This window comes from Gekko japonicus, unplaced genomic scaffold (genome assembly GCF_001447785.1).
Source record: "Gekko japonicus isolate JY-2015 unplaced genomic scaffold, Gekko_japonicus_V1.1 scaffold1788, whole genome shotgun sequence".
Taxonomy (NCBI): Eukaryota; Metazoa; Chordata; class Lepidosauria; order Squamata; family Gekkonidae; genus Gekko; species Gekko japonicus.
Genome location: NW_015167589.1, coordinates 52,235 through 67,748, shown reverse-complemented (window position 1 = coordinate 67,748; position 15,514 = coordinate 52,235). Strand labels below are relative to the sequence as shown.

The following is a 15,514-nucleotide window of genomic DNA, read 5'->3' as shown; positions in this document are numbered from 1 at the left end:
GGAACATGGGAGAAAAAAAACAAGATAAACATGGAAATGGCCAAAGAGTGCAGAAAGAGTCAAAAGGAGAGGAGTGGAGTACAGAAAGAATCCAGAAGAAAATAAGACGTAGTTTTGTGAAAGAAATTTAGCAAGAAGTTGCATTTCAAGAAAGCAGGGGCAGGGTGAGTAACATATACCCTGTAGTCCCTATTATGCCCTTCCCGCTTCACGGCACACTTCAATCTGGAGTTCATGGTCTGCAGTTTATGGTCTAGATTTCAGGCTATGGCGAGAAGGCACATGATCCTGCAATGTTACTGAAGCTAGGGTGATATAGCTTGGGGGGGGGGACCATGATGGGGGACTCCCTGGCAATCTAATGTTTACCACCTGGATTCCATGATGGAAGACAGGCTTGATACAATACATTGGATATAAGCTATGGTATGTTTTACCTGCATACAGAATAGACTAGATGGATTTATGAACACCTAAATATAACATTTTAAGTGTTTGCACAGTCAATTGAGTTATCTGAAGAACCAGTTATAATGGGCAGAACACTTCCCTCTTAAGTGCACCAGAGTTATACTGTTAGCAGTTTAACCTGTCCTATCCTCATTCAGTGGCACTTGTACTCCCAAGTTTCTTTTCCTGGATACTCTAAATATAGAGCCCCCCCCCCCCCCCCCCATGTGAAGAAATTTTCATGTTGACAATCTGATGCATGTGGCACCAATCAGCCATTCACAAGAGACAGGAGGGCCCATGGTCCCTATTATTTTATGACAAAGCCACATCTCTTGAAATGGCAATCAATGGTATTTGGAGGGTTCAAATGGAAATTATCTTTTGAAACTGAGTCAAAAGCATGGCAAAATAGACTTGTGTCAAATTATTCTTTGTTTATTTGTACTCTCAAGTCACTTCATGTTGCATTCATGCTATAAGTTGAATGATCAGATCACATCTGGATCAGGTCTCACCTGAGTCCATTTTTTTTTCTTGTGAGCTATATGATTCTGAGGCTAAATTCTTGGGCTAGCAAACAAACAAGAGAGAAAGGTTGCTGAAGTTAAACCAGAAAATAGCAGATCAGTAGCAAGACACACTTTTGATGTAACTTCTTCATTTCCCTTGCAGGGGTGTCGAACTCATTTGTTATGAGGACTGGATCTGACATAAATGAGACCTTGTCGGGTCAGGCCATGTGTGTCATAAAAGGTAATGCCAGGTAGTGGAGATATACACTTTATAAAGGACACAGACAAACATAATTAAAGATTTCTTAAACTTTAAATAACACATTTCCAGTGAGTTCGACACCCCTGCTAATAGTTGTAGAAGAAGAACAGCTACCTTAATAATAGCCTCATAGGAAAAACATGCTTCCTAATACCAACTGGCAAATGCTCAAGTTATTGACTCAGAAAATGTTTTCAGCTTTCACTTACAGACATAATTGTTGTCTTTTATTCTTTCTTCCAACTGCTAATTAGGTGTTAATTAGTACTAACTGTGATGACAGTGTGTAATCTGGGCATTTCTCCACTAATAACTGGATTTATGTTGCCACCCCCAATTACTAGGTGTTCCACACTGTTGGCTGCTTAGAATTAGCTTTAATTCTACCTAGTATCAGCATTAAGAACATGGAAGCTTCATACTACTTAAATCACTTTTATGGGATCTATGAAAGTTTCTCAAACTACTAGATAACATGGTTTGGGGCAGGATCAAGAGCACAATGTCACACTAAGGATCAATATGGTCCAATTTCATTATGAAATCCAACTCTTAGAAATTCAATGTTTTGGGGAAATTCTTCTGAGGAGTGACTTCAATATGTTTCATATCATATATGCATCTTAAAATTTTCAGATTACTTATGGATCCAGCAGTATACAATACTTTCAAACCTGGGACCCATCTGTAATCCCCAGGTGACAGCATGAGATCCATTGATCTTCAAGCACATGATAGGAAGTCATGGATTGAAGACCAACACTTGCTATTTAATCTACAGCAAAATGTTTTGCGTCTTTGGGACTTGGCTGATTTCTGGAATGTTCAGATCCTCTGGTAAACCTAAAGCATATGCTTCAATCACACAGGTATTTTTGTTAATTTATCATCACAATGGGTTGGATACAACCACTTTTCCCATAGGTGAAAAAAGGAGGAGGGGTCCTCTCAGACCAGCCAAATTACTGTGCTGGTGATCATGGGAACGGCATGGACAAAAGCCACGTAGGATAGGAGCTGCAAGAGGATGATTGGGTAAAACTGAGTGAAAAAGCTGGTTGAATCCAACCCAGTGATTGTCACCTGAATATATTAATTGTCTCCATTCAAAATATGCATGTCTGAGGTGATGCCAGATGACGTAAAATATTCTTGAAAGTCGAGGTTCATGAATCACAATGAGGGAATATTAATTTATTTTTTAAAAAAACTATACTCCCGTGCTCCCACAATCCATAGTAGCTGAATGAGGCATACAAAAGAGTGATAGCCAAGCACTGTAAAGACAATTAAAACATAGTAATAAAATTCCAAGCACGGATAACTCACCCAGTATACAACTCCTCAAAGCCCTATCATGGCAAGATGCTTTCTTTTAATTAATGGTTGTCATAAGGTTTGGTCCCTAGCTGAAAATGGCAACCACAAATTCTGGAAAATAACAAGAAACTGTTACCATCTGCTTCAGAAAATTTGGCCTTCCCTGCAGTACAGGGAATAGGACAGGGGCAGCTTGTCCTACTAATAATCTATGACAGTTTCTCCCTCTAGCACTACCTGATGTCCCTCAGAAAATTCTTGATTTCAATTCCTAGCTTCTTAAGTTCACCCCAAAAGGAGAGGAACAAAGGCTATGCAGAGATCTGGCATTAGCTCCTGTCAGGAATTAGTGATTATGATGAATACCAAAGAAGCCTGCCCACCCAACCTCTTTTATAACGTCTCTCAGTACATGATACAACTCCACAACATGTTTCCAGTTGGCTTTGGAAGCTCTTGAACATTTTCTTCATGAATGGCCCATTCATTGTCAAATTGAACAATGAACAAGCATCAAAGTGGTTCCAAGTTAAGGGTGCAAGGAGTGCTTTGGAAGATGTTGCCTCATGGCCAATTCAGTGTAACCTTTCTGTAGGTGTATGTAGGGAGAAGTAAGCTGAAAATGTACATGAATTTGTAAGGTCAAGAATGCCTGACACAAGCATATCCAAGAAAGTTCTTTGAACCTGGTTCACCAGATGACTGTGTCAAGCATTTCAACACAGCTAAGTTTTATACCTTGGGCTTGTTGCTTTCTCATGTAGGAAGCTGTTTTAACAGGAAGAACTAGTGATGTGGCCAAGTTTCATTTGGCTCTGTTTTTAGTGTAAAGGTTTCAGTTTCTTCAAGGTTAAGAAGGAAGCAAAGGTCCAGTCAAAAAGTGTACTCATCTCCTATGAAAGCTGCATTCTATGATGAAGAAACATAATTAGCTTCAAGTTAGCATACTCAACAATGCAATCCTATGCAGAGTTACTCTCCACTCTAAACCCAGTAATATCAGCGGTCACATGGAGAATTTGCCGCGTGAAAGGCACGAATGTTGGGTGGATTTTCAGGGCACGATCACACCGTAACATCTGGGAAGCGTAGCGCACCTGTGGCCAACCCGTGGCATCCCGCCAAAGATGCGAAGTTAAAAAGTACCAAGGAAAGTGCACTAGTATCTGGAAAACGCGTGGCACAGGCGGGCGTCTGATCGCAGGAGCACTAGTATCCCATGGCATCTGGCGCCCATCCACGTCCCATCGCAAACCGGATGTTTTTCGTTAGCGCATGCGCACAAACATGAAACTGAAAGCAGTGCTGCTCCGGGGAATTGAAGAATTAACGCTTGGGGGATCGCGCCGCGCCGCTTCTTTGCCACGCTGCAGCATCGCCGTGTGATCGCCAGCTAACAGCCGAAGCACGGAGACTCGGGGGACCATGTGATCAGGCTACCATACTTTATTTTGCTCCGGGGCAAACAGCCACACCTCCCCCCCCCCCCGCGTTATCTGGCCTGTGTGACCAGGACCCCTGTTAACTTACACCATCCCCCCCACAATTGGACTGGTTAATTATCTTATTTTGCTATGTCTAGAGTGGTCTAGGGCCTTTTTGTCGAGAGCGAGTTGGCTTCACAAGGCTACAGGTTTTTAGATATCCCCTTTTAAGGGCTCTGGTTTGTGCATTCAGGGCGGTGGCTCAGAGGTTAAGACGCTGAGCTGCAGACCAGAAGTTCTGTAGCTCGGCAGTTTGAGACCCTAGTGCCGCATGACGGAGTGAGCTCCTGTCTCTGGCCCCAGCTCCTGCCAACCTAGTAGATAAATAGTGGGAAGGTAACAGTGTTCCGTGCGCCTTGGCATCTAGTCATGCTAGCCATGGAAATGTCTTCGGACAGCGCTGGCTCTTCGGCTTGGAAATGGAGATGAGCACCGCCCCCTAGAGTCGGATTCAACTAACTTTTGAGCAAGGGAAACCTTTACCTTTATCTTTAAGGCACTAGACAGTGCTAGCCAAGGCTCAAATTTGAGCATAAGTATGGCACCCACTAGGGAGCTGCGGTGGCTCAAGTGGTTAAGACGCTGAACTGCAAGCTGTGGAAGGTTGGTAGTTCAGCAGTTCAAGACCCAGGTTGCCGCATGACGGAGTGAGCTCCCGTCCCTAGTTCCAGCTCCTGCCAACCTAGCAGTTCGAAAGCAAGAAATTGCAAGTAGATAAATAGGTACCACTTCGGTGGGAAGGTAACAGCGTTCCGTGCACCTTGGTGTTTAGTCATGCCGGCCACATGACCACGGAAACGTCTTCGGACAGTGCTGGCTCTTCGGCTTTGAAACGGAGATGAGCACCGCAATCCTAGAGTCGGATTCGACTGGCTTTCGAGCGAGGGAACCTTTACCTTTACCTTTACCTATGGCACCCACTCCTAAGGATGGCTATATGTTTTGCTGCTTTTATGTTTTCGAAATTTGGGTTTTCTGAGGCAAGCTATCTAAAATTGGTATTCTGCTGCTTACAAGCTTATAAAAGGAAGCACATCTTAGAAGCTCTGGCTCATAGGAGCTGTCTCAACATGGCCCAAGGATGTTTTCAAGGCAAGCGGCCCACAGGTGCCTCAGTCACTGCCCATTTGGGGTTTTGAGGCAGTTTTTAAAGGAAGTCTAGATGTTTTGTGGCTTTTAATTTTATGTACTATTTACAGTGCCTCAACTGCTAGTCATCTGGTTTTTCTGAACCCAGTTGCCTAAAGGATGGTGATATGGCATGCTACTGTTTTTAGCAGAATGGAAAGTGTAGTGTGTGTGTGTGTGTGTGAGAGAGAGAGAGAGAGAGAGAGAGAGAGAGAGAGAGACTTTCCATCTATCTGAAAAACAAGTTATTTAATTAGATATCAAGTACAGAAGACCAAGAGTTATAGAGCAAATTACTTTAGCAGGAACTCATTAGCATAATAGGCCACACCCAACAGCAGAAATGCATTAGCATGTTAGGCCACACCCCTGAAAGTGTAGCTCATTAGCATATTAGGCCACACCTCATGCCTTCCCTTGGCTTGCCCAGGTGCCCCATGGCTGTGAGGAGCCTGGGCAAGCCGGCCCTTGGAAGGGAGGGGAGGCAGTTTAAACTGCCTTCCCTTGGCTTGGGTGTAGTGGGCGTGGCCAAATCTGAAGCCAGCCGGAACTCCATTCCTGTGTGTTCCTGCCCAAAAATAGCCCTGTGTGTGGGGGTGTGTGTGTGTGGAGAACATGTTTAAGGTTAAAGTTGCTTTCTTTCCACCTCTCTCTCTCTCTTAGACAAATAAATATAATTAGCAAACAAATAATTGGACAAATAAATATCATTATCAATATCTATTTTTCTTTTATTTTTGGCAGTCTCACTTAATGTTAATAAAAAGCACATTTGCATATTTTCCACTAAAGGTGGGTCATATTAGTTCACGTTTTGCAGCTCTCAAACAACTGACATTTATTCTATGTGGCTCTTACGTTAAGCAGCTTTGGCCACCACTGATCTAGGTGCTTAACTACCAGGCAAGATCATGGTTTGGCATAGCCTTGTGCTAGGTTGCCACTTTCAGAACCCCTCCCCTGATTTGGAAGAATCTGGCGGGGGGGGGGATGGCGACATCATGTGATGCTCTAGGATTTCCTACTCCTAGTTTCTATGGTGCAGAATGTGGGGCAGAAAGAAATGATTAAACACTCCTTCCCTTTTCCCAATAGTGACTGCAAGTGAGCCCATCAAGGGGAGGGCGGGATATAAATCCAATAAATAAATAAATAAATAAATAAATGACCTGTCCAATCTTTTATGTGCTTGGCAGCTTACTGAGCTGCAGCGTGTTCCAGTGTTTTTGGTTTACGTAAGTGCTTTCTCATTCCTTTCCCCCTCCCCATTGCTTGAGCGTGTTGAGGACTCTGGTGCATCTTTAGTTTTCTGGATTGTCCGTTGCTTGTGAATAAATGTCACTGCTGTGAGACAACAAGACCTCTGAGTATTTATGAGAGAAATACTTTCCAAAACAGTATATCTTGCTTGCCACTTAGTTCATTTAATTAGACTTTGAAGGACTGTTTTGGAAATGATCTGCATAAAGGTTCTGATGGATTTTTTTGTGTGTGGTGGAGACGGTGTCTTATTTTTCTTATACTTCTAAAAGAGATAGATTTTGAATTTACAGTTTTATCTTCATCAACACAGTTGAAATTTGATTATTACTCTCTCCCACATAATTCTTTGCAGGGCTTTTTTGTAGAAAAAGCCCAGCAGGAACTCATTAACATAATAGGCCACACTCAATGGCATAAATTCATTAGCATATCAGCACCACATATTAGCATATTAGGCCACACCCCTATGCCTTTTCTTGGCATGCCCAGGTGCCCTGTGGCTGTGGGGAGCCCAGGCACGTCGGCCCTTGGACAGGCCGGGGAAGGCCTCCCTGATCCTTCCAGGGGGCCCCTGGCCTGCCCGCCTCAGAGTCTCTGCGGGGGGGGTCACTCTCCAGGCCTTCCCTCTGTAGCAACGCACGCAGAGGTTTTGGCTGTAGTGGACATGACCAGCTCTGAAGCCAGCCAGAACTCTGTTCCTGGGCGTTCCTGCCCAAAAATAGCCCTGATTCTTTGTATTGAAATAATGTTCCTAGTAGTTATGTTTTCATGGCTTGTGGCTGCCACGGATCTCTTGACTGGGACCTGTGAAAGTATTCAGGCAAATAACTTGGCACTACATTCCAGAAATAAACAGCTTACTAACAACCTACAAATTAGACTTCCCTGACCTGGAGAGCCCAGGCTAGCCTAATCCCAGCAGATCTTGGCTGCTAAGCAGAGTTGGTCCTGCTCAGTATTTGGATTGGAGGCTACCAAGGAATGGCTATGCAGAGGCAGGCAATGGCCAACCACCACCCAATATACACAAACGCAAGAGGCAGAAATGGTGAGGACAACAAATATTAAACGGTTTTTTTAAAATTTTGACAGCTCTGACATCAGTGACACCATTAAATATATATTAAAGGCTACCTAGTTTGCCTAAAGCTTCCAAGACAGCTCACTTCTGAAGAATGATTTTAAGGAGGTAGCTGTTGCGTCTCATGCTTAGCTAGGGATGCCAGCCTACAGGTGGGACCTGGGGATCTCTTGGAATTACAGCTCATCTCCAGGTTACAGAAGTAAATTCCACTGGAGAAAATGGATACTTTGGGGGTGAACTAGGGTTGCCAGCCCCCCCCCCAGGATGGGGGGGTTGGGTTGCCAGATCCATGATGGGAAACTCCTGGAGACTTGGGGGTGGTGCCTGGGGAGTGCAGGGAATTTAGCGGGATACAATGCCATACTATCCACCCTCCAAAGCATCCATTTTTCCCCAAGGGGAGATGAGCTGTAATTCCAGGGGATCCCCTGGTCCCATCTGGAGGCTGGCATCCCTTAGGTGAACACTATGATGTTGTACCCCATTGAGGTCCCTGTCCTCCCCAGGCTCCACCCCCAAGTCTCCAGGATTTTCTCAACCTGGAGTGGGCAACCCTACCTACCCCACCTACTGCTGGTCCTGGGACCTGGCAACCCTAAGGCTATTCTATTACATTATGGTAACTAGAGCTGCTTGTTACGGTTTGGGGAAGGGGTGATGTATGTAAACGTAAAATGGGGGAAAGGTGGGGGTGGGAAGTGGTATACAGCAGTGTATTTAAATTTGAATTTTGAAAGAAGGAAGTGACTTCAGAGGGAGAGGCGGGTTTGGAGGAGTACCCAGAAAGTGACATCACAGGAAGAAGTTTGGTGCATTGTGCTGGAAGTGACATCATCAGAAGGCGGTGGAGCTTGGGAAGTGACATCATTTGACCTTTGACATGGCAGTGACATCACAGGACATGAAGAAGAAATCAGAGTTATGCTCCTCCCTTCACTACCCAAAGGATTCTCAGAGTGGCTTACAATCTCCTTTCCCTTCCCCTCCCCACAGCAGACACCCTGTGAAGTAGGTGGGGCTGAGAGAGCTCTTCTGAGAACAGCCCTTGAGAGAACAGCTCTGAGAGAATTTATGACTGACCCAAGGTCACACCAGCAGCTGCATGCGGAGGAGTGGGGAATCAAACCCAGTTCTCCCAGATTAGAGTCTGCACTCCTAACCACTACACCAAAGTGGCTCCTAACCACTACACCAAAAGTCTTCTGGCTCCACCTCCAACGTATCCTGGCTCCATCCCCAAAGTCCTTAGATATCTCCCGAGTCAGACCTGGCAACCCTATCTTGTGCATTTGAGTATTGTCACCATGCTCATAGTGAAGTACTTCACTACAGCTGATCTCCTAACATAACTCAGCCCACTGTTTCTTTTTCCCATCTTTACCTGAACTAAGTGATCCATGGTATTCCAAGTCCATGGTTTCATGTCACATGAGCTGCTGCCTCTCCTCATGCAACTAATTTCCCTGAACCGCAAAACCTTGTGGTGAGTCTCCAGCAGGGTTCCAGCTACCGTCTCCCAGTGCCATATTAGAGGGTATCAGATGTGGTGCCTTTACCTTACCAAGGGATGTCACAAAATAATGGTGGAGGCTCCAGGGCAATGGATGCAGTACGATGCAGGCATATGACCTAGTGGATCACAGAATCCAGTGGCAGCATTTACAGCTGGGTTCTGGTATCCACACACTGGCTCTCCACCTGCACAGTGCTACAGATAGAGCGCTCATCTTTTTTTTGGTCAATGCAACTTGGTGCCCTTCAGTAATGGCATTGCATCATCTTCAGTTTTCAGAAGGGCTCTGTGTTGGTATGTCTCATCATGTGAGCCACTGTTATTTCTGAGCCCATAAAGAGGCGAGATCTGCAGCTGGAGGATCTGAAGGTTTATAGACTTTTGAATGATTTCTCCTCTAATGTCACTGAGAAGGTGGCATGTTCCCCCAAGGGCACTACGGTCGGGGAGCCAAAACCTCCTGGATATCCCAGGCCCCAAGGCCATCAAACTTGCTGTGACCAGGGCTAGGGCGTTTTCGGTGGCGGCTCCTACCTGGTGGAATGAGCTCCCAGAAGAGACCCGGGCCCTGTGGGACCTTGTACAGTTCCACAGGGCCTGTAAAATGGGCCTTGTACAGTTCCGCAGGGCCTGTAAAACAGAGCTCTTCTGCCAGGCTTTTGAGTAGGAGCCACCATTATTCCATCAACGCCTTTCCATCACCACACTCTACCACCGCTGGTGCGGGAATCATCGGGGGTGCAAGGCATCCTTAGTGGATGACAGGACTGTGGGGGCATATACTGTAGCTGTTTCTGTTATAACATCTTCAGAACACCATCTTGGTTTTATGATTTGGAGTGAGTATCGGAGCACTGATTTTTATTTTTACTAATTTTAATAATTGTAGTATGCTGTATTATTGTATTGTTGTATTGTTTTTATTGTTATAATCTGGCATTTATGCCCCTGTTAGCCGCCCTGAGCCTTCGGGAAGGGTGGGATACAAATCTAAAGAATGAATGAATAAATAAAGTTTCTTTACTCTGCTATAAAGGTACGCCAAGGGATCTCACAGAATTATATTTACATTGATGCATATGTATGTTGCGGTTTTAACCTACCTTTTAAACTGTATTTACTTGTATCAATTTTTTTCTATGCCAATAAAGGCTACTTTACTTTAAAATATATAGTCCAGAATAGAAGGAATTTTCTCCTAACTGAACCAAAGATGCAATGATGCATTCATAATCATAGAAACAGACGTTGTTCCAGGGTTTCTCTTTTATTTAATGGCCTCGTACACACAACCAAGGACAAACTGGCTCAGAGACCCTGCAATTTCCACAGGTCACACAACTTATTTCTGTGTGTGTTCCTTGTCTTGCTAAATTCCACAGCCTTGGGCTAAGTAGTAAAAGTTCAGGATGTCAAATATAATTAAAAAAACCTAAAGCAGTGGGATAACAGAAACAGTGCCGTAAGTGCAATCAACAGCATTTCATGCATATAGGAAGATATGTTGAAGCCACCAGTCTTGTTTTGACAAAACACAGCTATTTCCCTAGTTCATTAAATAAATGTGAGATACAGAAACAGGTTCCAGTGTGGAAAGCGAAATAACATAAAAAGAGTCCCGTGAGTCAAGGCTTGATGTTGCCATTGCCACAAAGGAAGAACATAAGTAGCGCCTGCTGGATCACACCAATGGTCCCCCTAGTCATGCGATCTGTTTCACACAGTGGCCAACCAGTTACAGAGAGCTAGCAAACAGAACTTAGAGGTAAAGGCCTACTAGCACAGGTATTCAGAGGTTTACAGACTATGGGAATTCCCATGGCTGGTAAGTACTCTACGAATCTGTCAAATCCTCATGCTTATGGACATCACTACATACACCACCAGTGAATTCCACGTTCTAATTATTTATTGAGTAAAGTATTTTCTTTTGTCCGTCCTGAGTTAACCTTAATCATCATTGGGTGTCCCCATGTTCCCTTGAGTTTTTTGTTGTTCAGTCGCACAGTCGAGTCCGACTCTTCGCGACCCCATGGACAAGATCACGCCAGGCCCTCCTGTCTACCCCATGTTTAATGTTATAAACCTCTATCATGTCCCCCTGCCATGTTGCCATTTTTTTAACTGAAAAGTCACAGACTCTTTAGTCTTTCCCCTAGGAAAGGTGCTCCAACCCCTTAATCAAGTTGGTTGCCCTTGTTCCACATCTCATCCAACTGAGCTATGACAACTCAAACTGTACACACCACAACCTAGAGCGACATGATAGTGGCCATTTTTATTTTTAGTTCCCCCAAATCCCCAGCATTGAATTTTTGCTCTTTTCTACTTGCAGGATCACTTGACATGTTCATTGGACTATCCAGTACAACCCTGAGGTTTCTTTCCCTCTCGGTTTTGGACAGTTCAGACACCATCGGCATATCCTCAAAAGATACAAATTTTTGTTCCAATCTGTATCTGTAAAGAAAAATTGGTATCTCTGCAAGAAAGAGATGCTTTGAATTGCTGAAACTACCTGCCTGAGATGAACCAGCACTGGGTTACTTGTAACCTTGCTTTAATGTATTAGCTAAGCTGGATATGCCTAAAATTTATTGGGTTATGTCCTTCACAGTCTTGTCTTTTATCTATTTTTTCCACCTTAAATAAAATAATTATATCTTTGCCTCAAACCCTTCTTCCAGAAGCCTTGGCCTTTGACCACCTACCTGGTAACTGATTTGGTTTGGAAACACAGTCTGCAGTCCTATCCTGCAGGGCTGACTTTTCTTGTTAATTCCCTGAGAGGCCAGAAGACTTGTCCTTTCACTCCTGAGCTGCTGGGATAGACTGAAAGGACTGGTGGCACCTACCAAGACTAGGGTGAGATTGGTCTCTCTCTGGTATTTTTGTAACTTTGTTTTCGTAGTAGCTCCCCTTAACAAAAATCCTTAGCCTGGGTTTGGATAAGGACTTTTGACAGGATCATCTTTCAGTTCCCTACGCTGAACATTAGCCACATTGTTGAATACACCGAATTTAGATACATCTTTCTGCAACTGTTCACATTTTGCATGAATTACGATTAGGGTTACATTACAGGAAGAACGATGGCAAGCTTCAGCCATCTTTTTTTTAATTTTACTGCAATAGACTAGCACAAGTAGAGACCCACAAGAAACTTGTGGAGGGGGTGCATCTCTTCCCCCTCTTTCCCCTTCTCTAACAATCTTTTCCCTCTTTCCCCCCTCCCCTTTTCTGCCAACCTACCCCCATCTCTTTTGCCCCCATCTTTTCTCTGTCAATCGACCCCCCTCTGTCAACCTACCCCCCAATGCCCCCTTACTCCCATTCCCATTATCTGCAAACCTACCCCCATCTCTTCCCCCCACCTTTCAGCTCTCCCTCTGTACCCCCCACACTTGGCATTCACTCAACCCCACCCTTGTGGCTCTTCCCACCTACCCCCTACCCCTGGCACTCCACTCACCTCCACCTTTGCTGCTCTCCCTATCTTCCCCCGCCCCTGACACTCCACTACCCTCCACACCCTTGGCATTCACTTACCCCCACCCTTGCTGCTCTCCCCTTCTACCTTCCAGCAGGAAGGCAGGAGGTTGCTGGCTTAGCAGGTGGTGGTGGTGAAGTCTTTCTTCCTGACTCAGTTGGGGGGATTGTAAAAGTCACGGGGGGGGGAATCACATCATCCCACACTTTCTTGCTGGGCCTGCTGTGGCTCCCGGGTTGCTGTGCCACCACCACCAGGTCCAATGTGGCTCCTGCACCAGGCCCAGGACAGCTGCCAGGCTGCCACACTGCCAGGCCCAGCATGGCACCCAGCTTACTGCACCCCCTGAGGTAGGTGCCACCTCTGTGCTAACAGAGGATGACCTTTTACTTGTGGTGGATTTTAGGTTTTTCTTCAAACCTAGGGGGTCCCACAAGTTTGCAGAAACATCGGTTTAGAGCAAATGTGGCTCTGATCCATGAATTTAGGTATCTGCAGATGGGGGCCACACTTGGGAAATACATATGTAGATATAGACTAGTTGCTCCACTGGAATGACTCTCCTTTTACTATCTTTAAGATATTTTCACTTTCATCTATACAAGAGTTTTTTTTAAAAAAAGCCTTTACCCTTCTGTAATAAACTACTCAAAAGGAAGGAGACCCTGAATATAAGATGATCCTCCATAAAAAATGTTATACTCTCCCAGTATTACTGGATATAATTGTAACTTGTATACAAATGTAAGATGACACCCACCCTTTATGCCATAACGGGGGGGGGGGGGGGCTAGACTTGCATGTGAGTACAGTGTTTGTAAGAGCCTTGGATGCAAGATAACAAGGTCAGTTCAGACAGTAGAGGTTCATCCAAGGGACATATAAAGCCCGTGGTGACATCACGAGCCATTAGTCCAATCTTTTGCCTCTGCTCTTCTCTCTATATGTATGTTTCAAAATCCCAAGCATCACAATTGTAAAGTAGCCCTAATCACTACTGCTTTAATCTGGACAGAAAACTGAGTTACATATTTCAAGGTTAGGATGCTAGGATACATGTTCCAGCCTTCCGGGAAGCAGCAAACCCCTTGCCTATTGGGCAACAGCTCATGTATCCCTGACTTATATTTCAACACATATTTTTTTCAGCATAGAATAACAACAAGGAGAAGAATGCTGCAGTCATAGCTAACTAACTCTACCAACATGTTGCTGGGGGGGGGGGGGGGAGGATACATCCTGCTGTGCCATCATTGAAATTGTTGGATCCCACTACATTTGTGTCAGTTTTTGCAATACAGCCACGCTAGAAATTCCAGTGGGAAAGAAATATTTTGTCTCGCACAGGCCTCCATGTGTGTGAGGAAGCAAGACGGCACCTGCTCTACAGTTTTTCTCTCTCTGCACAATCGATAACAGTTAAGGAGGGAAGATTTTTCTTTATGACACTTACTCGGGGTGTTGAGCAGACGTGACTTTTTGCAGTGGTAAGCGGCTTCCTGTTCACAGTATTCAGCACTATTTATCATTGCCTCCAGCTGCTCTGTGCTGCTGTTGTAGTTGAAGTTCAGGGTATATGGTGTCCCCGGATCAGCCCCGTGGACTTGAGTCAGTCCAGTGTTGTTGTGTTGGACCACAGTCCAGATCTTGTCTTCTGTGAAGCCAAATATAATTTAAGAGAGATAAGCAAGTCTGAAGTATTCGAAGCCCCATGGATAACTTTATTAGATACCACAGCATCAAGACACAGACCACTGAAATGAATGCCTTTAGATATGGTATTAATTCAAAACCGGGAAACAGCCAAACACCATTTTTAAGCCAAGGTATACACTGATACGGATCAGACTTAAAAATAGGCTTATCTGAAGCACTCAATGAAATTGCTGAGTGGTCAGGTGAGAATGGATAAAAGGAAGTACTTCTTCACTCAAAGAGTGATTAACAGATGGAATTCACTGCCACAGGAGGTTGTGGCGGCTACAATCATGGACAGCTTTAAGAGGGAATTAGATAAATATATGGAGCAGAGGTCCATCAGTGGCTTTAGCCACAAGGTATGGATAGGGACTCTGGGGCAGGCGATGCTCTATATACTTGGTACTTGGGGGGGGGGTCAACAGTGGGAGGGCTTCTGGAGTTCTGGCCCCACTGGTGGACCTCCTGATGGCACCTGGTATTTTTGGCCGCTGTGTGACAGAGTGTTGGACTGGATGGGCCTTTGGCCTGATCCAACATTGGCTTCTCTTATGTTCTTATGAATAACCCAGAAGGAACATGGATATTTATTTAGTTTATAAATTTATACTTCACCTTTCTGATCTCACAAGAGTCACCAAGGTGGCTAAAACATACATAATGCAATCACAATTTAAAACCATTAAAACCAGTCCCTCCTCAAAAACACAGATCAAAGCAATTAAATCTAGAGCTAAAATCCATACAAAGACATAAAGACAATTAAAACATTGGTCAGGAAGGAAGGATCACTGAGGAGGCACCAAATCAAACAAAGTCTCCTCCTGTTGGTGGAAGATGGCAACAGAAGGAGACGGACAAAACTCCCTGGGGAGAGAGTTCCAGAGTTTTAGTGCAACAACTTAGAAGGCCCTCTCCTGGATTTCTACCCACCTAATAACCAAAGGTCGGGGGCACCTGAAGCAGGGCTTCTGAAGATGACTGCAGTGGTCAGATGAGTTCAGAAGGGAATAGGCAATCCTTCAGGTACATTAGTCCCAAACCAGATAGGGTGAAGAAGAAGAAGAAGAGTTGGATTCATGCCCCCACTCTTCACCTGGAGTCTCAGAGCAGTTTACAATCTCCAGTTTGGCGTAGTGTTTATGAGGGCGGACTCTAACCTGGGAGAACCAGATTTGATTCCCCACTCCTCCACATGCAGCTGCTGGTGTGACCTTGGGTCAGTTACAAGTTCTTTCAGAGCTGTTCTCTCACAAGCAGTTCTCAAAAGAGCTCTCTCAGCCCCACCTACTTCACAGGGTGTCTGC

The 15,514-nt window shown here is 44.8% G+C and overlaps 1 protein-coding gene across 1 annotated transcript in view; it reads right to left on the bottom strand.

The window, feature by feature from the left end:
- The window catches only part of LOC107112743 (contactin-associated protein-like 5), a 279,687-nt gene that overhangs the window by 212,658 nt on the left and 51,515 nt on the right, over positions 1-15,514 (bottom strand). Inside the window, exon 4 of the mRNA XM_015413933.1 lies at positions 13,963-14,163. Coding sequence (XP_015269419.1) covers positions 13,963-14,163 — 201 coding nt within the window. The remainder of the gene's footprint in view (positions 1-13,962; positions 14,164-15,514) is intronic.